This window comes from Garra rufa, chromosome 4, assembly GCF_049309525.1.
Source record: "Garra rufa chromosome 4, GarRuf1.0, whole genome shotgun sequence".
NCBI classification, from domain to species: Eukaryota; Metazoa; Chordata; class Actinopteri; order Cypriniformes; family Cyprinidae; genus Garra; species Garra rufa.
The window spans coordinates 21,848,075-21,875,274 of NC_133364.1; the positions used below are offsets into that span (position 1 = coordinate 21,848,075).

The window sequence follows — 27,200 nt, forward strand, 5'->3', positions numbered from 1 at the left end:
GATAATGTATACATTCATTCCACACAGACTGATATATTTCAAGTGTTTATTTCTTTTAATTTTGATGATTATAACTGACAACTAATGAAAACCCCAATTCAGTATCTCAGAAAATTAGAATATTACTTAAGACCAATACAAAGAAAGGATTTTTAGAAATCATGGCCAACTGAAAAGTATGAGCATGTACAGCACTCAATACTTATTTGGGGCTCCTTTTGCCTGAATTACTGCAGCAATGCGGCGTGGCATGGAGTCGATCAGCCTGTTGCACTGCTCAGGTGTTATGCTCAGGTGTAGTGGCCTTCAGCATAAATGTATTCTATTCATCGTTACAAGTTGTCCTTGTTATATTGTAATCATAAATTTAAGTACTGAGTAATATTACTTAACTACATGAATTTACTGTATGTTCAGAGTTAGGATCAGGGTTTGGCTTAGGGTTACTTGCATGTAATTATGCATAATTTATTGTTATTATAATAGTCAGTATGTGTAACGTGTAACAAGGACACCTTAAAATAAAGTGTTACCCTTTTCATCTTTGATTTACAGCAGTAAATGCACTTCATTTGTGGTTTTTATGCCACTTCAGATGCAGCTTCTGTTCAGAGCATAAGGCTCATCAAATGTGAATCCTTCTTACATCTAATTCAACAAAGGGTTAAATCGAGTTGAGCTTTGATGAGTCATTCAAGTGCACCCCTCAAATGTATTCTTACAGGAGACTGTAGGACGGTGTGTTCCCCTGTCCTTTTCCCCTTCTCTTTTTTTCCCTTCTCTCTCACGGTTTTATGTAATCGTTTCCGCCCACAAGAGACAACGATAGGCCCCCGACCAGGAAAATATGTTAATAAGGATTGATTAGTTGAGTAAAATGCTTCATTCATCAGAAAATAGAAGATCCAGCTCCCATTCACAGCTTCAGCCAAGAACTGATCACATCATCAAAGATTTCCCTATAAATTCACAAAGCTGCATGAGGGAACGGCTGAACTGCGGAGACGGAGAGATATTTTCCCTCATTAATTTTGGTGGGATATTTTATAAAAGTTTCTCATTTGCCGGGTTCTGTTCGTATGTGTCTTCAGTCTTGCACACACTTGACTGGATCTGTATCTCCAGAGACTCCAGAGCCCATCTCTCCTGTCTTTGGCTGTGTTGCCATGCCAACAGCTCCTCTCAACAGGCTGAACAGGTCCACGCGCACACACACAAATATTCACCCCTCCCACATGCACAAACAAATCCACACGCATATTGACCCCTCCTCCAAACACGCATTCCGTCACACACATTCACGTTAATGCACAGTCAAGCCAGTTTCATATATAGAAGTGTTATTTATAACCTCACAAGACCTTTAAAGATAAAACTCAGTTTGGGTCTGCCTGAAATGGTCTGTTTTTACTCCCTCTGGGACCCGAACTACTGATCTACAAGCATGTTTATCTAAACGGGTTACGGGGTCTATGGCTCTGTAATTCTGAAGTAACCCCAGAGAGCCATAACTCAAGGCCCAGACAGCAGATACAAGAGAAACATCCAGAAAAACAAGAACACATCTGTTTCTCTTCAGGACACGTGCCATGCGACTCAACACCCATCTTGGAGAAATCCATTCCTGTAACAAATGATGACACAGTTTGATTGCGTTTCCAGCAGAACTGAAAGCCAAACAAACAATTTGGCCAGTGACAAGAGAGAGGGAGGAGAGGAGCGGAGAGGAAGAGAGAGAAGGGAAAGTGGGAGGGGGGTGAAGATCGTTGTCTTGATGAAGGCCAGGTTTTTGAAGAGCTTGGCCTAGCTATTAACAGGAATGAAAAGAAAAAAGATACGAGTAGAGAAAAAAAGGCCGGAGAGGATCTGGTCTTTTACACACTGATACTGTACTGTACTTCTCTTGCTTTATGCCATTTTCCTTAACACCGATTCCTCAGACCGTTTGAAATCATCATTTTGATGACTATTTTTGCAAATTGCGTGGCCTTAGCTGTCTACATCCCTTTCCCCGAGGACGATTCCAACGCAACCAACTCCAACCTGGTAAGCGTCTCACTCTGCCTCACAGCACAAAGTCAGAAATGAGCATGATGATGCTGATTTGAGAGTGATGATAATGATGATGATCATTATGGAATTAAGACTGTAATTATAATGTTTGTGGTGTGCTGCTGCTGATGGGAGGACTGATGAATATGGCGATGGCCATAGTGATGAGGATGATTATGAATGTAATGGTGATGGATGGTATGTGATATTGGTGATGATGGTGCTAATGTGATTATGGTTGTTGTTGGTTGTGATGGTGATGATAATGGTGATGGTTATGTAATGTCATTGTGGTGATTATAGTAGAAGTGAGGATAATACTGGTTGTGACGGCGTTTGAGGATGATGGTGGTGATGGATGGTAGTGATGGAAATGATTATGTTGTGTGACAGTGATGATTATGTGATGATGGAATTACGTAAGCTATAAGAACAAAAACTTTAAGGTAAGCTTATTCGTTTTTATGGTTGTGATTTATTTTTGCATGTTAAAGCACTTTGGTCAACAGACTGTTAATGCATTATAAAGAAAGAAAGAGGAAGAAGTAATGTTTGTGACAATAGATTTGTTTCCATCACACTGTGTTTTTTATGCACAGTTTGAAGAAATAGATGGAAATGCCAGATTTTGGAAAAAAAAAAAAATAATAATAATAATTTGCCAAAAGTTTTTTTAGGTTGTTTTTGAAAAATAGTTAAGGCCTGTGCACAACAAGAACAATAACTATAAAGATAACTATATTAGCGTAAACACCAATAGGCAATATTGTCCATTTATTGTATTCACACATTCATCTGATTATCGCTCATTATAGCTGGATTGATTCTGATTGGGTGTCAATGTTTTTATTGTTCATCAGGTGAAAAAAAAACATTCTGAAAGTGATTCAAATAATATTGTTTCACTGTTTTAGAACTAAATCTTTATCGATCATCCTTGGTGTGAACGGGCCTTAAATGCAAATAATAGGAGATGGAAATGCATTTGCAGGCTAAATTCCCCCATGCGCTATGGGGCCATATAACCTGATTAACCAGTGGAGCAATCTTGTTGCACAGCATCTGAAATGTTATGGTCATTCTTAAATGCCTGAGTAAAATCTGTTATCAAAGTATTTCTGTATAATTGCCTCTCAGAACTGTCTTACACGACTGCGTTCCCAAACAGCAGTCATCCACCTCTGAAAGCAGTGACCACATTTTTTGTGTTTCGTCTGCTCGCTGAGGCACAAGCAATTTATTATATATGCAAATTATTATACTCAGTGGCTTTTCTTAGTGATATTTAGAGCTTGTTTTTTTAGGAAGTGGCGATTTTGTTCTCTTTGTCTCGTTTGATGGAAACAGTGCTTATTTGTAAATGTTTTATGCGATATCATGGTGGTGATAGTAGTGGTGGGAATAGTTATGAATGTTGATGGATGTTATGTGACTCTGGTGATAATATGATGGTCAAATCATGACGTTGATGATAATGGGGATGGTGGATATGTGATGATTGGGTTAAGGGTGAGGATAAAGATGGTTGTGATGGTTATGGTAGTAATGCTGGTGGTGATAATGATGATGATTATGACAATGTTAGTTACAGGAAGGATAATGATGGGGATAGTTATGGTTGTGATGATGTAATGGTGAGGATATTACTGGCAGTGACTGGTAATGATGATGGTGTCGATAGTTATGGTTATAATTAGTGTTGGGCAAAATGCTCAATTTTCATATCGTCCTATCGTCAGCCTCTGAGATCGCCGATACACCATACTATTGTGCTAATGTATTTAATAATATGTAAATATGTCAATATGTAATAAATTCCTTATTCGTTTTTTAAGGGTAGTGCATGTGACTTGTGACACAGCTGTGCGTGTACAGAGCGCTGACGGTAGTTCTGTTAAAGTTTACTTTCGGTTTCATTCTCTGCTATCTTCAGGGAGTGGTAAATGTGCGTGCCTGAATGTAAATGAATGTATCTTTCTGTACCCGTCATATTGCGATAATGCTACCGCTATATGTCTGATCTTTGTCATCAGTTCATGTTGTAGTTCAGTTCATATAGAGTGTGGAGAAGCGATGTGCGTGTAATTCACGTGCATATGTTTAGCGCCATTTTATCGCATCGTAATTCTAGTTAACGCATACAGATGTTACTGAGGTGAATGTTTATGTTTACTATATACAGACAGATTCTGATATATCGTATTTATTTCAGCCTAAACCACATTTTACTACTGTACCTCTGTCCTTCTAGTCACTATGGATGTTGAATCGCTGTATACCAATGTTCCATTTCAGGGTGGGCTAGAGGCAATTGAATTTTTTCTTAATCAACGTCCTTGCCAGGTTCCTAGTACTGCATGTGTGAGTGACTTGGCAAAATTGGTGCTTTCACATAATTATTTCTTATTTGGGTCTGAGTATTATTTACAGATTTCGGGTGTCAGTATGGGGTCTAAGATGGCCCCAAGCTTTGCATCCTTATTTTGTGGGATGTTTGAACATCAATTTGTGTTTAATCCTGTCAACGATTTCCTGAAATACATTGTTTTATGAAAAAGATACATTGACGATGTTTTTCTCTTATGGAGTGGCACTGAAGTTGAGATATTAGAGTTTCATAGTTTGGTAAATAACAAATGTACTGCGTTAAAATTTACCATTGATTTCCATCAAGAGAAAATGAATTTCTTGGATGTGCTTGTTCTTCACACTACGTCGGGCATTGAGACTACTTTGTATCGAAAACCTACTGATCGTAACACTATTTTGCACTGACAATCCTATCATCCCGTGTCATTAAAGCGTTCGTTACCAATTTCTCAATTTAGTCGCATTCGCCGTATATGCAGCAGTGATGATGATTTTCAACAGCAGTCACACATTTTATCAGAGAGATTTAGACATCGATCATATAAAGAAGAGTGGATTTAGTCTGCAGTGAGTTGTTTTAAAGATGTGTCACAAAAAGAGAGTCTAGTTAAAAACTGCAAAAAAACTGAATGCCGTGTCAATTGTTATATGCAATATTCGCCTGTTACTAAGGATATCAATAACGTTTTATTAAAACACTGGCATATTGTAGAGAGTGATCCCAGTCTGAAGAAATGTTTCGATAAACCTCCTCGTTTAGTGTATAAAAAAACACCTAACGTTCGAAATATTTTAGTCAGAGCGGATTTGAAACCGGCTCCTCACTTCTTGAATAAAATACCTCATGGGAATTATAGATGTGGTAACTGTCAACAGTGTAATTTCACATATAAGACATCAACTTTTACACATCCTCACACGGCAAAAATTTTTAAAATTCGAGGCACCATTTCGTGTAAGACGGCCAATGTTATTTATATGCTCTGTTGCCCTTGTGGCTTATGTTACATTGGTAAGACCAGTAGACCTTTGAAAAATCGTAAAAAGTCCAGTTGCACAGCATTTTGCAGCCTTTAGACATTCAGTTTCTACTCTTCAATACATAGGCATTGAGGTAGTTTAAGAAAGTTGTTTTAAAAATAAATATTTTTGATATTTTTGGAGCTTTGGTGTTGCCAACTTTACACTTTATTTTGTACTACCTCTGTTATCCTAATGACTGTCTACACTTAAGTCAACACTTAATCTATGTACACTGTATGATGAATAAATCTCTTACCCATTTTCACTGTACACATCTGCGGCGTCCATGCTTGTGTTTATACCGCGGCAAGTTTCTGAGGCATCCTAGTACCGACTCTCTGCGCTGCATCGCTAAAGTTAGGTGCTTTTTGACGGATAATGATAATAATCATCTTACTATCGTCAAAGGCATCAGCAACAGGCGATATCTCTGACTATCGTCGATACGCAATATTATCGTCTATCGGCACAACCCTAGTTATAATGGTGATGATGATGGTAATGGTGATGGATGTTATGTGACTGTGGTGATAATATGATGGTAAAATCATAATGTTGATGATAATTGTGTTGGTGTATGTGATGATGGTGTTAGTGGTGAAGATAAAGATGGTTTTGGTGGTTATGGTAGTAATGATGGTGGTCATGATGATAATGATTTAGCAATGTTAGTTACAGCGTGGATAACGCTGGTAATGGTTGGGATAGTTATGTTTGTGACAGTGATGTCGTACTGTGACTGGTAGTGATGATAGTGGTGATAGCAGTGGTGGGGATAGTTATGGTTATAATGGTGAAGGTGATGGTAATGGTGATGTGTGTCATGTGATTGTGTTGATAACGAAATGATAAAATTGTGACGATGATAATTGGTGATGGTGGATATGTGATATGTGTTAGTGGTGAGGATAAAGATGGTAGTGATGGTTATGGTAGTAATGATGATGGTGGTGGTGATGATGATGATTATGGCAATGTTAGTTACAGTGATGATAATGATAATGACATAATATTGGGGATTGTTATGGTTATGACAGTGATGGTAATGGTGAGGATAATACTGGCAGTGACTGGTAGTAATGATGGTGGTGATTGTTACAGATGTAATGGTGATGATGATGGTAATGATGATATATGATTGTGGTGATAATGTGATGGTAAAGTTGTGACGATGATAATAATGGTGATGTGAATAGGCAATGGTGTTAGTGGTGAGAATAAAGATGGTTGTGATGGTTGTGGTAGTAAAGATAGTGGTGATGATGATGATTATAGCAATATTAGTTACAGTGAAGTTAGTGATGGTAATGGTCGGGGTTGTTATGGTTGTGATGGTATTGGTTAGGATGATACTGGCAGTGGCTGGTAGTAATGATGGTGGTGATAGCAGTGGTAGTGTTAGTTACAGTTGTAATGGTGATGATGGTAATGCTGATGATGCATGATAATGTTGATTGTGGTGATAGTTATGGTTGTGATGGTAATGGCAAGGATAATACTGGCTGTGACTGATTGAGAATGATGGTAGTGGTGATTATGCCAATGATAGTAGCAGTGATAATGGTGATGGTGGTGATAGTTAAGGTTGTGGCGGTGATGGTAATGGTGAGGAAAATACTGGCAGTGACTGATAGTAATGATGGTGGTGATAGCAGTGGTGGGGATAATTACAGATGTAATGGGGATGATGATGGTAATGATGGTATATGATTGTGGTGATAATGTGATGGTAAAGTTGTGACAATGATAATAATGGTGATGGTGAATATGTGATGGTGTTAGTGTTGGAGACAAAGATGGTTGTGATGGTTATGGTAGTAAAGATAATGGTGATGATCATGATTTTGGCAATGTTAGTTACAGTTAGGTTAGTGATGGTAATATTGGGGATTGTTATGGTTGTGATGGTAATGGTTAGGATTATACTTGCAGTGAATGATGGTGGTGATAGCAGTGGTAATGATAGTTACAGTTGTAATGGTGATGATGTGATTGGTGATAATGTGATGGTAAAGTTGTGATGATGATGATAATGGTGATGGCAAATATGTGATGGTGTTAGTGCGAAGATAAAGATGTTATGGTGGTAATGCTGGTGGTGATGATGATTATGATTATGGCAATGTTACAGTGAGGATAATGATGGTAATGGTGGGGATGGTTATGACTGTAATGGTGATGTTAATGGTGAGGATAATACTGGTTGTGACGGTGATTGAGAATGATGGTAGTGGTGATTATGGCAATGAGAGTAGCAGTGATAATGGTGATGGTGGTGGTGGTGGTAGTTATGGTTGTAATGGTAATGGCGAGGAAAATACTGGTTGTGACAGTGATTTGAAAAGGTGGTGGTGGTGATTATAGCATGATTGATAATGGTTATGTAGAGGTGAGGATAATAATGTTATGGTGGGTATGATGTGATGATATATGTATGTGAGGGTAATAATGTTAGTGACAGTCATGATGAGTGATGGTTATGTGGTGGTGGTGGTAGTGTAATGTGGTGGCCATGATGATAGTGGTTCTGCTGATGATAATATTGTGGTTATGATGTGATGTGTAACAGTGTTGACGTTATGGTTGTGCTGATGACACTAATGATGATGGTGATTGCTGTTGGTTGAATGATTAAGAAGCTCTTAACTTTTGTGAAGTGCAGTTGCGTTTTAGAACTTACATTGGATTTTGAAATTGAAGTGCAGATTTCTGAATCTAGAATAGAGAGATTGAGACTCTGTAAGCCTAAGAACAGGCTGTGTGCTTCAGTGCTCAATGTACAGTACATTCAGCCCGGATGAATGCAGAACGATGGAGTGTGTGGGTAATCTGGATGTTTGGCTGTGGAAGGAGTTCTCAGACCTCTCAGAGATTCATGCCGTAGCCAGAGCAACACTAATCCATCCACACATCAGCTCTGAGATCTGAAGCCGCATTATGTCTTTTCCCAGCGAAGAACACAATGGAAACCTGTAAATGCGTGAATGAAAGCATGTGTCCGTGCTTTTAGGGGCACGTAGCTCATAGCCGAGCAGTGATTGCGGTCACATTTGCAGCCACTTTATCAGTTCTGCAAGTTTTTCCCCATTTATGTACTCAGCTCTGAGATGAATTATTTTGATCCTCATTTGAAACTCTTGATTAAACGTATATAAAAAGTAATATATTTTAAGTTTATTTTAAAATATTAGAGTGTATACAAATTATGTATATGTAACATGTAAGAAGACTCAATTTACGAAGCTTCATGGGAGTGGGCTTTTACTGACTCAATTACGCCACATGCAATGCCTCATGGGAATGGGCTTTTATTTACTTGATTATGTCATTTACAATGCTTAATGGGAGTGGGCTTTTACTGCGATTATCATTTCCATGGTAACAGTGACTTCTCTCATTGGTGAATCTGGCTCTCCTCTGTATTACTGGATGGGTAATGTAGTTTTTGTGGAAATTCAGTAATTAAACACAATTAATTTTTATGCCATGAACCAGGCTTACTATAGGCAGATTAGAGTGACACAGGCACGGTTTCGTTCATTTGATACATACACCCTTCTGCTTATGGGCTATGAACGGAATCTTTTGATGGGTAGAGGTTGTCATGGATATGGTATCCTTGGTGATGGTAAAATGCACAGCTACCGTGGTAACACAGTAACTATGCAGCCAACCTGCAGAGCAGAAGGTGCATTCACTCGGAGACAAAGAACTCTTTGTTAACTATCCACTTATCTGTTGCTCCCTTCCACGGTTAGTGATATGAAGCTCTCCCCTCATTATAACGATCACAGATTTGACAAGTGCTACAGCTAATCCCAGACATTTACTGGTTAAGCTGTGTTTGTGGGGTTTGACTTTGTCCGACAAGGAGGAGTCTCTTTCACACCACTTCTGTCAGCAGACACCTGTGGAGCAGCATCTGACAGAAACTCAGCAGCAGCCAGACATCAAATCTGAAAGGAAGCTGGTGTCAAAAACATTGTTAATTAAGAAGAAACTTCACACCAGTATTTATCAGGCATAACGATCCAGAAATCTTTTCACATCTGCATTTTTTCCTCATCATTAGTCTGTGGGTTGCTTGAACTAGTAGCCGACTAATCGAAAACCTGTTTAATTATGCAGGGTTTGGGCTTATCTGACCATGACTGGGCGTGTTCCTTAAGGAGTGTTTATATAAAAAGTACTCTCACAAAAACAGCTAGATGGAGCGCAACAGATTGGAACAGAATGCAAGAGTCTCAAGACGCGTAAAAGACGGACTATTTTTAACTTGACATGCCATCTTAAAAATTCAACACTCATAGTGGGACGCTATTAAAACAGTGTGAAATGTGGCGCAACGGCAAGACATCCATCTTAGTGTGTACTGTAATACAGTGTTTCCAAAAGAGTTTCCAAAACTGTCCAAGCACATGCTAGTTAAAGGATATAGTTCTCCCAAAAATGAAGAAAAAAAAAAACATAATCATAATTTGATTATCAGCATTCTTCAAAGTATCTTCTTTTATTTTCAACATAAGAAAGAAACTCAGGTTTGAAACAACATGAGGGTGAGTAAATGATAAAAGGAAATTTTCATCTTTGGGTGAACTATTCCTTTAAAGCTTCAAAAATGTAAGAAATAATGCTAGTCAGTCGTCTGGACCTCATATTGAATATATACAAAAAAGTTTTTGAACAGTAAGATTTTCAATGTTTTTTAAAGAAGTCTCTTCTGCTCACCAAGCCTGCATTTATTTGATCCGATATACAGCAAAAGTAGTAATATTGTGAAATATTTTTTACAGTACAATTTTGAAATATTTTAACTATTTAAAATAACTGCTTTCTATTTAAATTATATTTTAAATTGTAATTTATTTCTGTGATCAAAGATACATTTTCAGCATCATTACTCCAGTCTTCAGTGTCACATGAACCTTCAGAAATCATTCTATAAAAAAAGGAATAATACTAGTATATTATTTAAAAAATAAAGTAAATATACTGATTTACTGTTATTATTATCTATATTTCAACAATCAAATGTGACCCTGGACCACAAAACCAGTCATAAAGTTAAATTTTACAAAACTGAGATGTACACATCATATGAAAACTCAATAAATAAGCTTTCTATTGATATATGGTTTGTTAGGATAGGACAATATTTGGCTGAGATACATCTATTTGAAAATCTGGAATCTGAGGGTACAAAAAAATCAAAATACTGAGAAAATCACCTTTAAAGTTCCCCAAATTAAGTTCTTAACCATGCATATAACTATTCAAAAATTAAATTTTGATATATTTATAGTAGGAATTTTACAAAATATCTTCATGGAACATGATCTTTACTTAATTTCCTAATGTTTTTGGCATAAAAGAAAAATCAATAATTTTTACCCATACAATGTATTTTTGGCTATTGCTACAAATATACCCCAGCGACTTAAGACTGGTTTTGTGGTCCAGGGTCACAAATATTTTTTTTTGGATTCTTTGATGAATAGAAAGATCCAAAGATCAGCATTTATCTGAAAAAAACAAAAAAACTTTGTAACATTATGCATTATACCAATCAAAAGCTTGGAGTCAAATTATAGAAATTAATACGTTCATTTAGCAAGAACTTTCTATTCATTAAAGAAACCTAAAAAAATTCTACTCAGCTGTTTTCAACATAAAAATAATAATACATGTTTTTAAGCAGCAAATTAAAATATTAGAATGATTTCTGAAGGATCATGTGACTTGAGTAATAATGCTAAAAAGTCAGCTTTGAAATCACAGGAATAGCTTACATTTTAAAATATATTCAAATAGAAAAGTTATTTTAAATAGTAAAAAATATTCCAAAATTGTACTGTTTTTGCTGTACTTTGGATCAAATATATGCTGGCTTGGGGAGCATAAGAGACGTAAAACACAAAAAACATAAAAAAATCTTACTGTTCAAAACTTTTGACTGGTAGTGTATATGAGTAAGTTTATATGTGACTCTGGACCACAAAACCAGTCATAAGGTTAAATTTTACAAAACTGAGATATATACATCATATGAAAGCTCAATAAATAAGCTTTCTATTGATGTATGGTTTGTTAGGATAGGACAATATTTGGCCGAGATACATCTATTTGAAAATCTGAAATCTAAGGGTGCAAAAAATCAAAATACTGAGAAAATCACCTTTAAAGTTGTCCAAATTAAGTTCTTAGCAATGCATATTACTAATCAAAAATTACATTTTGATAAGTTTACAGTAGGAATTTTACAAAAAATCTTGATGGAACGTGATCTTTACTTAATTTCCTAATGATTTTTGACATAAAAGAAAAATCAATAATTTTGACCCATACAATGTATTTTTGGCTATTGCTACAAATATACCCCAGCGACTTAAGACTGGTTTTGTGGTCCAGGGTCACATATATATATTGTACGCATAATTTCCACATGCTTTTTAAAAATGTATTTTATTAGTTTAATTTAAATGACAGCATATACACATTTAAAAAAAAAAAAAAAAAAAAAAAAAAAAAAAAATATATATATATATATATATATATATATATATATATATATATAACCTTTAACAAATTATTATTTGTATTAAATAAATACAAATAATTACAATAGTCTGCTGTAAAGTCTGCAAAGTGCATCGCGACTAAAGGGACGATGTGTGTTTAGTAGGTACATGCATATATTGAGTATTGAATTTGTATCTCTGTGTATAAATGTGATTGTATCAAGCAGGAATTGTCTGACTGGTGCGATCTGAAATAAAGGCGTTTTTATTTTTAGAGCGCTGTGAGAAAACGGCTGTCGCTGAGACTCTGGCGACCGGCCAGTTCACATTCTGCCCATTTCATCTCCACAAACATCATATTTAGACAAGATCCATTCTCTCCTTGCTGCACAACCCACACAACACATGTGCACCCCTCCCTTACCCGCAAGAGTGAGGCTGTGCCATAAAGATGTGCCATGGTTAGTGTGTAAGAGATATCTGTGTGTAAGGTGTAGCGTGTGTCTCTGTGTGTGTGTGTGGTAAAGGTGTGTGTGGAGTGAGTGGGAAAGGGTCAGAGCTCTGTGGGGACGGTGCAGTATTTTAAGGCAGCTAAAAACATCACTAGTGCAGAGAGTGACCCACATACATTTCTTTCTCTCTCTCGCTCTCCTTCGCTCACTTTCCACAGCACCCTCTACCTGCTCCAGTGAACACTGCAGCCTAGTGTAGCTTAAACCTGGCCGGAACGACACAAGTATATCTCCGTTATGTGCTCCCTGTGACACCACGGAGATGTATGAAGTTGTGTTTTCATCTGCTGTGAATGTGTGTGTATGTGAGAGAGAGGGACAGAGAGAGGAGTTAAAGGAGAATGATCTTCACTGTGATGCTGTTTGTCAGTGAGTTGGGGTCCGTTTCTCGCGGTCTCTCTCATCTTGCTGAATGTTCTCAGTTCTGCTGCTGCTGTCACCATGCCTACCAGGAAATTTCCACTCCACTAGATGAGGTCATTGTTAAAGAGCTCACAACTATTTCGCTCTTTCTTTTATCCCTCATCTTTTCTTTTTTCTGAGAGAGAGAAAAAGAGAAGGGTGGAAAATAAGTTTATCTATCTATCTATCTATCTATCTATCTATCTATCTATCTATCTATCTATCTATCTATCTATCTATCTATCTATCTATCTATCTATCTATCTATCTATCTATCTATCTATCTGTCTATCTATCTGTCTATCTGTCTGTCTGTCTGTCTGTCTGTCTGTCTGTCTGTCTGTCTGTCTGTCTGTCTGTCTATCTATCTATCTATCTACCTTTATGTCTATCCTCTATCTATCTATCGTTCTATCATACTATCTATCGTTATGCCATTCTGTTGTTCCATATGATCACATGGCAGTTTGGTAGTGTGTCAATCAAAGAATTTGACATACATGCCTCATGTTTTCTTCTCTGAGAGAGAAAACTAGAATGAAAGGTGGAAATCTATCTATCTATCATTCTGTCGTTCATCTTTATATTTACACACTACCAGTCAAAAGTTTTTGAACAGTAAGATTTGTAATGTTTTTTTAAAGAAATCTCTTCTGCTCACCAAGCCTGCACTTATTTGATCAAAAGTACAGCAAAAACAGTAAAATTTTGAAATATTTTTTACTATTTAAAATAAGGGTTTTCTATTTGAATATATTTTAAAATGTAATTTATTCCTGTGATTTCAAAGCTGAGTTTTTAGCATCATTACTCCAGTCTTCAGTGTCACATGATCGTTCAGAAATCATTCTAATATGCTGATTTGCTGCTCAAGAAACATTTTTTATTATTAATATCAATATTTTAAATGGTTAAGTACATTTTTTCAGGATTCTTTGATGAATAGAAAGAACCAAAGATCAGCATTTATCTAAAATTAAAAACTTCTGTAACATTATACACTATACCATTCAAAAGCTTGGAGTCAGTTTAATTTATGTAATTTTTTGGGGGAAAGAAATTATATTATATAAGTATTACTTTTATTTAGCAAGGATGCTTTGAATTGATTAAAATGAAGATAAAGACATTTATAATGTTACAGAAGATTTCTATTTCAGATGAATGCTGTTGTTCTGAATTTTCTATTAATCAAAGAAAACTTAAAAAAAAATCTACGCAGCTCAACGTAATAATAACAAATGTTTTTTGAGCAGCAAATCAGAATATTAGAATGATTTCTGAAGGATCATGTGACTGGAGTAATGATGCTAAAAAAAATCAGCTTTAAAATCACAGCAATAAATCAGATTTTAAAATACATTCAAATAGAAAGCAATTATTTAAATAGTAAAAATATTTCAAAATTGTACTGTACTTTGTATCAAATAAACTCAAGCTAGGTGAGCAGAAGAGACTTTTTAAAAAACATTACAAATCTTACTGTTCAAAAACTTTTGACTGGTAGTGTATCTGTGGTTCACTCATTCTATCTTTCATTATATCAATCATTATATCATGTTATGTAATCGCATGGCACTTGGGTACTGTGGTAATCAAAGATTGTGACATCTAGCGAGGTGTCTAGGCTCTGTGCGTGTAAATATTTGAGCAGTATCCCATCTATTTGTTCATCTTTAGCACCTGTTGTACCTTTATTGTTTGGTGATCCGTGGCAAGGTCACTTGGTTGCCAAGATTAAATCCATGCACATCCTCAGTATCCGTCTCTGTTTCTCTTGTTTCTGTTTTTACATTCTCATCCTTTCATAGATCTTTGCTGACATTTAAAGCTGTGCACAACTCTGTCCCCTGTGTGCGTTTGTTTAGGGAGGTGGGGTTAAGGTAGCATTCTACTAAACAAATCAGAGGTGTTTCAGTTTAACTGATTTTTTTTTTTTCCATATATGTAGTCTATACGCATTGCATTTTAACAAGAAAATAAACGTTTGGTCAAATGCAGCACCGTGTAAATTGCTTTCTGCCTTTCCAAAATCTCTCTGAGTCAGTTTTCTCTGTGAAGGTGGTGAAGTACAGCATAATCCTTTTTTTGTTCATTTTGTTGTATAATTCTGTGATATTGAGCAAACAAAATCTCTCTGTCTGACTCAGTTCGATTCATTTTAAAATGATTACGACAAAGCTTTGTCAACTCTGCAACGCTTTCAAACATGGAAAATATTTGGATATTAGGTTTGATGGTGGACAAGTTGTCCAACTACCGTCCAAACAATTAGTGAGGTTTTATTATATATAGCAGTAGTGCTTTAAAAGCTGTTTTATTTGACACATCCCTGTGGTGTGACATGTTTATTTGTTCAATGTATGCCGAGGCACAGAGCGTTCCCATCAGATAACCCACGACTAGTCGATTTCGAAAAGATGTGTTTTAGTACATCCCACATTCGGATAACGAAAAATATTAAATCTTCAGTGGAGAGGGACAGTTGCATTGTTGCATGGGGACACGCATAGCAAATGCAACAGATGTTTATTGCATGTTGCACAGATTGTGTGCATGTGTGAGAGGAAACTTGATTCATGCCTGTGTATGTGTGTGGGCTGTATTACTTCAGTAATAAGCATTTGATCTTTTGCTTCTATGGTTGTTGTATATATTACTGGGTTCCTGTGTGTCTAGCAAAGCCTCAAGTTAAGTCGGGGTGTGCATTTATGGTCAATTTTGGATTTGAAAAATGTAGGGTGGTGCTGATTTCACAAAGACAAGCGCAAAAAGACATATCCTTGAATTTTCATCTCACCACAAATGTGACAAAAAATGTCAAGCAGCTGTATTAACTCAACTTCATATGTTCCTGCTTTATATGATCTGTCGCTACATGCTGATGTTAGCCTTACTGAAGATGTTCTGTGAAGTTTTGTGCATTTGTATATATATGGACTTTTGGCAGTATTTTTAGATCAGATATAGCGTACAGTGGCTAAATTTGAAACCATGGGTGATTACATGTTACTGGAATATAGGGTCATTCTCTGAGGCCCAGGAAGTATTTATGCTACACATGCAAGGTTGTTACATGTTTTTCTGATTACAAATATGTGACCCGGGACCACAAAGCCAGTCGTACAGTAAGTGAAACGGGTATATTTGTAGCAATAGCCAACAATACATTGTATGGGTCAAAATGATTGATTTTTCTTTTATGCCAAAAATCATTAGGATATTAAGCAAAGATAATGCTTCATTAACATATTTTGTAAATTTGCTACCGTAATTGCATTACAACTTAATTTTTGATTAGTAATATGTACTAAGTAATTTTCTCAATAATTAGATTTTTTTGCACCCTTAGATTCCAGATTTCAAATAGTTGTAGCTCAGCCAAATATTGTCCTATCCTAATAAACCGTACATCAATGTAAAGCGTATTTATTCAAATGATGTATAAATCTCAATTTAAAAAAATGACCCTTATGACTGGTTTTGTGGTCCAGGGTCGCATATACAGACTTTTAGCAGTTTTTTAGGTAAGGCTAAGTTTAAAACCATGAACGATTACAAGTTAGTGGAATATTGGGTTGTTCTTTGTGGCCCAGGAAGTGTTTATGCTACATATGCAAGGTGGTTACATGTTTTTCTGATCACAGATATCAATGGTGAGGTCACAAAATGTGCTGGACCCCGTTTACACCTATATTCAACAATGTCTATTTGTGATTGAATAACTCAAAAAATGATTTCCTCGTGTTAATGGGGCAAATCCTATGGGGTTATGATTTTAATAATGATTTTAGTGTGTGAAGTTATATGCAATTCTATACATTTTTCATCATGGTAACACCATAAGCCTTAAAACATCTGTACAAATTATGATTTAAACAACTTTACAGCTCGAATAATTCACGGGTTTATCAGAACAATGAATGCAAAGGATTAAAAAATTAATAAACTTCCATTTACTTACGTTGTAAGTGCTTCACTGCAACTGTGATTTTTATTATTTTTTTATACAGTGGAAAATTGTGACCCTGGACCACAAAATCAGTCTTAAGTTCCACAGGGATATTTTTAGCAATAGCCAAAAATACATTGTTTTGGTCAAAATTATTGTTTTTTCAACAAAACAAATTTCAAGAAGATATTAAGTAACGATCATGTTCCATGAAGATATTTTGTACATTTCCTACCATAACTATATCAATATGCAATTTTCTCAATATTTCGAGTTTTTTGCACCCTCAGTTTCCAGATTTTCAAATAGTTGTATCTCTGCCAAATATTGTCCTATCCTAACAATACCATACATCAGATGATGTATAAAACTCAGTTTCAAAAGACTGACCCTTATGACTGGCTTTGTGGTCCAGGGTCACAATTCTCAAAATAAAATTGCAGCCAACATTAAGCCACAAATGCTAAACAATCTTTAATCTGAAAACCCCCTCAGCTAACCCCTACCTCCCTCGCCCTCATTTACCTCCTCACAGTTATGACCCTTAAATGGGAATAAATGAATAGTAAATCATAAATGCGCTTTGTGTTATGTGAGTTTCCTCTAAAGATGCATATTTAATGCCAAACACAAAGACACCGAAGCATTATGGGGGCAGTGGGAGGCATTTTATCAGCCTGAACACAGTACCGTAACAGCATGTGACTAAACGCCCACCTGCGTCAGACTGCTGTTTATTAAACATTCAGATCATATGAAATCATATTGACTGCATTGATCGGCTTGTCCTGTGGCCAGCAGAACAGCTACATCATCAGCAGCGTGCCCGAAATCCGTCGGCACGCAACCTGGTACAGTGTGTCCTAAAGAAACAAGGAAGGGAAGTGAACGGCACCACGAACACGAGCGTGTCCTACACTCACTCACTCACTCTCACAGCTCTGGGATTTCAGATTGAGGACGAGCGAGAAAAATCGCTCTGTTTCTCTCACGCCGCTTCTGCTCCCTCTCTCTCGCTCTCCTTACCTTGACCACAGTTTGTGAAGGACACTTGGGTAGGTGTAAGGTTGTAATTCAAGCAGGTTAGTGACACATTGCTCCTCACCTCCTCTGGACTTGTCTTACACCTCTCCATCCCTCTTTCTCCTCCTCCTCTCCTCCACCTCCTCTTTCTCCTGTTGTCAGGACTCAGGGGAGGTAACCCAGTTTTTGTGGCCGGTGGCTGCAAGCTGATGTTCTAATACAAACGATGGCTGAACTATGAATAATGAATCAGCCCCCACTCTTAAGAGCTCCGTCGCTCGCTCGCTCCTCACACACTAATCAGAATGAGCTCAGAATGACCTTGCGTCATCTTCCTTGTCCTCCTCCAGTGGTGGCCTCAAGGGAAGGACGAAATGTCCCTCATTCTGACAGGACTGTTGGATTTTAATCTCGCGACTTGACGTTTGGACTTGAATCAATGCATAGCGGCAAAGGCCCTTACGAACCTGCGGCCTGCACTTCTCAGCAAGTGTTTGGAAACGTAGGTCATCTCGCTGAGGGAGATTGTGAGGTTTAAATACATCCTGAAGTTTGGTAGTAGAGTTTTTGTTGCTCATTGGTTTCTATTTCTGTGACATCATGCTGGGTAGCCCCGGCCACAGTCGAATCTTATTGGTCCAAAATTCTAATATGACCCTGGACCACAAAACCATAAGTAATGACCGTAAGTCATAAGTAGAGCATCAATACATTGTGTGGATAAATTATCGATTTTTCTTTTATGCCAAAAATCATTAGGATATTAAGTAAAGATCATGTTCCATGAAGATATGTTGTACATTTCCTACCCTAAATTTATCAAAACTTACTTTTTGATTAGTAATATGCATTGCTAAGAACTTCATTTAGACAACTTTAAAGGCGATTTTCTCAATATTTATTTTTTTTTTGCACCCTCAGTTCCAGATTTTCAAATAGTTGTATCTTCGCCAAATATTGTCCTATCCTAACAAACCATACATCAATGGAAAGCTTATTTATTCAGCTGACCCTTATCATTTTGAAGTCCCATATGAGCACAACTAACTGTAAAGAGGGTTGCACACTGGATGAAGATAAAGTGCGATGTCTTTAAACTCAAAACACGTTCTTTTCTTCAAGTGTGAACACATTAGATTGAGTATAAGGCAATTTTTAGTAATGTGCTGCTTTTTTTGTGGCAAACACCTATATTTACACTTGTTAAAGTCACTTTTACATTCTTGAAGTGAAGTTTTGCCAGACTAGATGCACTGTTTTGGACTGTTGCCTTGAACTTGAGAAAGTTAGTACAGATGGATGCTTCCAAAGCGTGATACCAAAGAAATGTCCTAAGCACTTCACTTCTCATTCAGTATGCGACTGGAGCCCTCAGAGACGAAGCCATTTTTTAAATAAATATCATGGAGGAGGAAAGGCTTCAATATGCTGAACTCAGTGAACTGACTTTTGTGAGTAAACAACTGATCCCTTTGAAATGAAAGCCCAAATACATTCATTTTTATATTATTTTGAAATTACTACAAAGTTTTATTTTATTTTATCCCTAAACATTGACTGACTGTATTATTAAAAATGTATTTTATTTTATTTTATCCCCAAACAATGACTGACTGTATTATTAAACATTTATTTATTTTATTTTATTTTATTATTTTAGCAGAGGTTCGAATGGCTGGTAACTTTAATGTAGTCAGATGTGGCTGGTGAGTGAAAAAGTTAAACATATGTGACCCAGGAACACAAAACCAGTCATCAGGGTCAATTTTTTTTTAAATTCAGATTTATACATCATCTGAAATATGAATAAATAAGCTGATGTATGATTTGTTAGGATAGGACAATGTTTGGCCGAGAAACAACTATTTGAAAAACTGGAATCTGAGGGTGCAAAAAATCTAAATACTGAGAAAATCGCCTTTGAAGTTGTCCAAATGAAGTTCTTAGCAGTGCATATTACTAATCAAAAATTAAGTTTTAATATATTTACAGTAGGAAATTTACAAAATATCTTCATGGAACATTATCTTTAATATCCTAATGATTTTGGGCATTAAGGATCGATAATTTTGACCCATACAATGTATTTTTGGCTATTGATATAAATATACCCGTGCTACTTAAGACTGGTTTTGTGGTCCAAGGTCTCATATTTGATGGGGCACTATACATTTAGCCATTTTCAGTCACTGTGTCTTGTTTTCTGTTGCTGTGAATGAGAATTACCATTTAGCTTTGTTGGGCATTATACATTGTTAACAACTATTGTGATCGCTGTGTAAATACATCAATGCTGCTTCTGTACTGAATTGAGAAATATGGCTAAATGCATCTTTTTATCACACCTTTTCTATGAGATTTAATGAGTTTTAGTTGAAAGAAGTCCTGCGGTGGTCATTATGTGCCCTACTCCTTGCCAGAAATTTCCTGAGCCATGTAAATCGAAGTGATGGCCTTGCAAAATACAGAGAAGAGCTCTTTATGGTTTTGCATGTAATTGTTAATCTAGCTTTTTCTTTTTACATTTTTGAGGCACTTACTGATGTGAACTTGTGTTGTATTGCCTAATTACTAATTAATTTTACAAATTAGTCATTTAGCTGACACCTTTTTCAAAGCGACTTCAAGTACACAAAGCACAAGGACAGTCCCCTGGAGCAAATTGAGGTTAAGTGCTCAAGGTTACAACTTTGGTTTCCATCCCAGGTCTATCCACTAAGATACAACAGTAAGTACACTTGTCTTGATCTCATGACATCTGTATTTGCTGTCCAGTGTGTTGCAGGTACAAGTTTATTGGAAAGCTCACTGTGGCCCAAAAAAAAGCTGTAGGGCAAGATGAATGCGGAGTTGATCTGAGATGTGACATGGGGCTGTGTGGTCAAGTGGTTAAAGGCTTCTAACCAAAAGGCTGGTGAATGATTCCCACAGGGAAATATCCATGACTGTTTTAGTGTGCATGGAATACTGTACATACTTCATTTGCAGAGCACAGTTTGTGGAATATTGATTACTGAAATGCAACACTATCACTATCCAGCGTGATGAATAAGTAACATTGACCACAAGGTTTAATCGCTCCCTTGGCTCGTTATTTGAACAACTCATTATTTAAATGGATATTCCACCATTAGTTTCCTGAATTTTCATTTTATATTAAGTGGAGTATCTCTTTATCAATTTAGCTGCTACTTCTTCTTCTTCTTCTTCTTCTTCTTCTTTTATTTTATTTTATTTTATTTTTAGTTCATCAAAAAATGAAAATTCTGCCATACAGGTGTGGAACCTACTGAATATATATATATATTTATTTATTTATTTTATTTTTTTTTTTTTAAAAAAAGGTAATTGCAAGTTTTTATCTCAATTCTGACTTTTTCGCGCAATTGCAAGTTTACATTTTGCAATTCTGACTTTTTTCATAATTAACTCACAATTGCCAATTTATATCTCACAATTATGAAATAAAGTCAGAATTGTGAGATATAAAATCACAATTTATAAAGTCAGAATTGCTTTCTCGCAATTGTAAGTTTACATCTTGCAATACTGACTTTTTTCATAATTCACTCACAATTGCTGGTTTATATCTCACAATTCTGAGGAAAAAAAGTCAGAACTGTGAGATATAAACGGACAATTGTGAGTTATAAAGTTAAAATTGTAAGAGATAAACTCACAAATGCGAGTTATAAAGTCAGAATTGCGAGATATGAACTCACAATTTATAAAGTCAAGTTAAAGTTAGCATCTTGCAATTCAGACGTTTTTCTCGCAGTTTAGACTTTTTTTTCTGCATTGCATATTTTCATCTCACAATTTTAACATTTTTTTCTCAGAATTGTGAGATATAATCTAGCAATTGCAAGATATGAACTCACAATTGCAAAAATATAGTCAGAATTGCTTCCTAGCAAATGCGAGTTTGTATCTCTTACAAGATTATATCTCAATTTTTATCTCAATTCTGACTTTTTTCTCATAATTGCGAGTTGACATCAGAGTTGTGAGATATAAACTTGCAATTGTGAGAAATAAAGTCAAAATTGTGAGATAAACTCATAATTACAAATTATAAAGTCAGAATTGCTTTCTCGCAAATGCGAGTATGTATCTCACAATTCTGACTTTTTTCTTGCAATTGTAAGATATAAACTGGCAATTGTGAGTTGTAAAGTTAGAATTGTGAGAGATAAGCTCACAAATGCAAGTTATAAAGTCAGAATTGTTAAAGATGAACTCATAATTGCAAATTATAGTCAAGTTAAAATTTGTATCTCAACTTTTTTCTCACAATTTCAAGTTTCAAGAGTTTTACATCTCGCAATTTAGACATTTTTACACAGAATTGTGAGAAATAAGCTCTCAATTGCGAGTTATAAAGTCAACATTGCGAGATATAAACTTGTATTTTCAAAAAATATAGTCAGAATTGTTTTCTCACAAATGCAACTTTGTATCTTGCAATTCTGACTTTTTTTCTTGCAATTGTGAGTATAGATCTCACAATTTTGACTTTTTTTTCAGAATTGTGAGAGATAAACTCGCAATTGCAAATTATAAAGTCAGAATTGCTTTTTCACAAATGTGAGTTTGTATCTCGCAATTCTGACTTTTTTCTCATAATCCCTAGTTTATATCTTACAATTTTGCCTTTTTTCTTGCAATTCTGACTTTTTATCTTGCAATTATGAGTTTACATCTCGCCACTTTAACTTTTTTCTCAGAATTGTGAGATATAAACTTGCAATTGTGAGTTATAAAAGTAGAATTGTGAGAGATGAACTCGCAATTGCAAAATAAAAAGTCAGAATTGCTTTCTTACAAATGCAAGTTTGTATCTCACAGTTGTGACTTTTTTCTTGCAATTCCGAGTTTATATCTTGAAATTTGGACCTTTTTTCTCAGAATTGTGAGATGTAAACTCAAATTTGCAAGTTTATATCTCACAATTCTGACTTAATTTCTTGCAACTGCAAAAGTTTATATCACGCAACTCTGACTTTATAGCTCACAATTGCAAGTTTATATCTCACAATTCTGAGAAAAAAGGAACCACATGACAGCGAGCATATGATGACAGAATTTTCTTTTTTGGTTGAACTATCCCTTTAAGAATTAATAAAACTTAAGACTTTTTTTCTCACAAAACTGTATCAAAATTCAAAATAACTATCTTTTTTAGATGAATAAGTATGGGAGAAGTATGCCAACTTTCCAAAAAGCAGTACATCAAATATTCATAAAACAGAAAAAAAAAAACGTGACACGGCCACAGGAGAGGGTCTGTCATATTGGCGGAGAAAATGTTAGAAGCCACATGACCATGCTAACATACTGTATTCATACTACACACATACAAATAAATGATACTTTATTAACGCTCGACAATCAATTGTAGTACATACTCTGCAGCTTCTCATGCAAACAACTGCATACAGTATGCACTGCGCATTATGCTTTCTACGTGATCAACCGCACCTGTAGAATGTTCTGGATCAGTTCTTCATGTGACTCCAGTTAAAACACAGATCATCAGTGGGCGTGTTTAGCTCTGTGAAAAACTTCACAAGTTGCTAGGCAACATGATCAACACTTAGTGTCTGTTTTTGAGGATCTTAAGAAAAAAATGAGCTTTTAATAGTAGAGACAGAAGGGAGGGTGTAAATAGTAGCAAGGCAGGAGAGAGATGGGGAGGTGGGTGGGTGGGGGGTATTTGGGGATGTGGAACAGCTGCATCCTCTTAGCCTGCCAGGGGGGCCGCCCCCCAACAGACACACACACACACACCACCTTTGCCCCACGGCCCGAACTATAGTTAGCTGTCTGTGCGCTGCCTAGCAACCACATCCAAAGCAGAATTGATGGAGGTTCAGCACGTCCCTTGTTCTATCTCCGTCCTTCTTTCTGTGTCATTGTAGCTTTCTCTGTGCGAGTATGTGGATTATACTGCAGGAGTGACTGGAGTGAAGTTGCGCTGTGATCTGATTGGCTATCACGACTTAAGGTCTGTGGCGTCACCGCTGTACTCAGAGCTGATTTGGGCCATAACCTCAAAAGGGTTTGACAGCTATGACACAGCTAAGATGTTACCTGTATGCTTTAGCGCATGATATATCATGCACACACACACACACACACACACACACACACACACACACACACACACACACTTTCATCTCGTCCATATAGGTTTGTGGCATCCCTGAAGCATGACAAGATGAGATTGTATTCATATGGAAATGTCTCCTTACGCTTTACTAATGAGATATCAGCTCTCTCTCCTCCTACTCTTCTCTCTCTCTCTCTTACCCTCTCTCTCTCTGTCACTCTCCAAGGTGTTATCAGTAGGTGATGTGGTTGAGTAAGATGAATCTAGTGGCTGGTGTGTGTGTGTGTGTGTGTGTGTGTGTGTGTGTGTGTGTGTGTGTGGTTCTCCTCATCACACCATCCTCTCTGCTGTCCATTCCAGTGATGTTTCTACCAACAGCTCGTCTCAATTAACAGCTCTTTTGTGATTTCCAGAAGGTTGTAGCATCTTGCGTAGTACACAATAAAAAAAAAGAAATCTGTTATTGAAAAGATCATTTCAACATTTTCAACATAATGTTGCTTTTAAAAAATGCAGTATATCTGTTTGGTTGGGTTGTGAGTGTTTCTGTGTTTGGTTGTTTTGTGAGTACTTGCAGCACATTTCTGTGTTTGGTTGTGTTGTGAGTATGTGTACCGCATTTCTGTATTTGGTTTTGTTGCGAGTATTTGCAGTTTCAGTATTTTGATGTGTTTCGAGTACTTGCAGTGCGTTTCTGTTGGTTGTGTTGCCAGTATTTTAGTGCATTTGTGTTTGGTTGTGTTATGAGTACTTGCAGCGCATTTCTGTATTTGTTTGTGTTGCAAATACTTGCAAGCATGTTTCTGTTTGGTTGTGTTGTGAGTACTTAAGGGATGGAACGACAAATCGTTGCAGCGCGAATCGGGAAATGATTCAGCATCGATTCTGAGATTTCCGATTCTTTCTTAAATCGATTCTGAGCTTAGTTTTGAACAGCAGATGGCACGGCTTGCTTTAGAAACAGCTATGCTCTGCTTGTTTTTAAATATTGACACGCACTTGAACCTAAAATAACCATTCATACAATTTGAAAAAGTTGAAGCGAATTACAATGGTGTTTACAGTGGGCTGTGTTTACATTAATCTCACATTCTGAGCTGGGGTGAAATTACACGACTCTTCTTCGTGAGCATTTGAGTGTGCGATAAAAACTAGATTAGAGTGTCATCTGCTGTTAAAATCTAAACTCAGAATAGATTCCAAAGAGAATCTCAGAATCGATCTCAGAATCGATCCGTGATTAGATTTATCGTAGCGCATTTCTGTTTGGTTTTGTTGCAAGTACTTACAGCATGTTTCTGTTTAGATTTGTTGGAAGTATTTGCAGCACATTTCTGTTTTGTGAGTGTTTGCAGCATGTTTCTGTTTGGTTGTGTTATGAGTACTGGTAGCGCATTTCTGTTTGGTTGTGTTGCGAGTATTTGCAGTGCGTTTCTGTGTTTGGTTGTGTTGTGAGTACTTGCAATATGTTTCTGTTTGGTTGTGTTGCAAGTACTTGTAGCGCATTTCTGTTTGGTTGTGTTGCGAGTATTTGCAGTGCGTTTCTGTGTTTGGTTGTGTTGTGAGTACTTGCAATATGTTTCTGTTTGGTTGTGTTGCAAGTACTTGTAGCGCATTTCTGTTTGGTTGTGTTGCGAGTACTTGCAACACATTTCTGTTTTGGTTGTGTTGCAAGTATTTGCAGCACATTTCAGTTTGGTTGTTTTGTGAGTATTTGCAGCATGTTTCTGTGTTTGGTTGAGTTATGAGTACTTGCAGCGCATTTCTGTTTGGTTGTGTTACGAGTAGTTAATTGTAATTCATTTGATTTAGAAAAGCCTGTTCGTCTTAGACAGCGTTGCCAGGTTTTCACAAAAAAGACCCGCCCAATTTCTATTTAAAAGTAGCCCAATCGAGGGGGGTCACGCTTTTTGGCGGGGTGCCCTGGGAAAATTAGCATTCCAGCGGATAAATATTTCATTATTGGCATCACTTCAACCCACGGACATGAAAAACGACCCACGGCAACAGTGTTAAGGCCTGTTCACACCAAGAACGATAACGATAACTATAAATACAACGATAACTATATTTGCGTCCACACCAGTGAACGGTAACTGTCTGTTTTTGTTGCATTTACACAATTTCAACCAGTAGATGTCCTCAGCATGCACGTTTCGAGCGCATCTAAACAGTGAATCTAGTGTAAACTATCTGATCTCTAACGTAGTCAATATAGTGGAATAAAAACAATATGTACTCTTTTCTACTGCAACTTCAAAGGAGGCAAGACAATGGTGTCCAAACTAGCCCTGAATTCCTGAGGTAATTTTATGTTTTATCTTATTCTGTTTGCTGTGCAATGTCTGTTTGCTTCTCTACAATGTTGCCTGCTATTTTCCTTTAAATTTGAAAGAAGTTTGATAAGCTGTCAGTGTTTTATTGTTTATCTGCTGTAAAAAAAAAAATAGTTCTGAACGTGATCCCAACGATATCGTTGCCCTGTATCGTTATCGTTATAGTCGTTGTGTGAACACTGCTATTCTCTTAAATTTGAAACGATTTTTAGAATGTTATCTTTATAGTTATAGTTATTGGTGTAAACGGGCCTTTAAAGTAGCCCAGTTCCATGGGAAAACCGCGGACTTGGCAACACTGGTCTTAGATCAGGTGTATTCAAGTCATTTTTGGATGAATTGCATACTAATGTGTTGTTATTAACTTCAGACAAAAAAAGAGTTTGGTTTTGTTTACATTCCTACATACCTGGGTTTAAGTTGTTTAAGATACCTTTTTTTGATGTTTATTGTTATCCTTATTTGCCTGCTGCAACTGCAAACAGTTTGTCAGTTGTAGTGTACTTGGTAAAATGTCTCCATTATACAGTTTTTGACCATTAATACATTGCAGGACTAACATATGCACAATTAAAGCATAAAGCATATATATGCCTGTATAATACGATTTAAAACGGCAGTACTCTGCACATTTTACTGTGATTATTGTTTTTGTTACTGTAATTATTAGCATAATCACAGTATTCTGTTTATGTGAGCTCCAACTTAACTGCTGTGCTACCTTTTAATCGCATTATAAGCGTGCATGTAAACATACTGTAGCCTCTGTCACTAGTGCCTTCTGGTTGAAGTATATACACCATAAAGATGCGTTTTTATTACTTTATGTGAGCGTATATCTTGAACAGACTCAGATTTACTGTCGATATAGCGATAACTCACAATATGGAATTCATAAGC

The 27,200-nt window shown here is 36.4% G+C and overlaps 1 protein-coding gene across 1 annotated transcript in view; it reads left to right on the forward strand.

The window, feature by feature from the left end:
- cacna1c (calcium channel, voltage-dependent, L type, alpha 1C subunit) overlaps positions 1-27,200 on the forward strand; it is a 140,453-nt gene that overhangs the window by 60,589 nt on the left and 52,664 nt on the right. The window contains exons 3-10 of the mRNA XM_073837781.1: positions 1,941-2,046; positions 3,561-3,711; positions 6,192-6,261; positions 6,346-6,566; positions 6,974-7,147; positions 7,577-7,747; positions 9,240-9,415; positions 23,774-23,947. Coding sequence (XP_073693882.1) covers positions 1,941-2,046; positions 3,561-3,711; positions 6,192-6,261; positions 6,346-6,566; positions 6,974-7,147; positions 7,577-7,747; positions 9,240-9,415; positions 23,774-23,947 — 1,243 coding nt within the window. The remainder of the gene's footprint in view (positions 1-1,940; positions 2,047-3,560; positions 3,712-6,191; positions 6,262-6,345; positions 6,567-6,973; positions 7,148-7,576; positions 7,748-9,239; positions 9,416-23,773; positions 23,948-27,200) is intronic.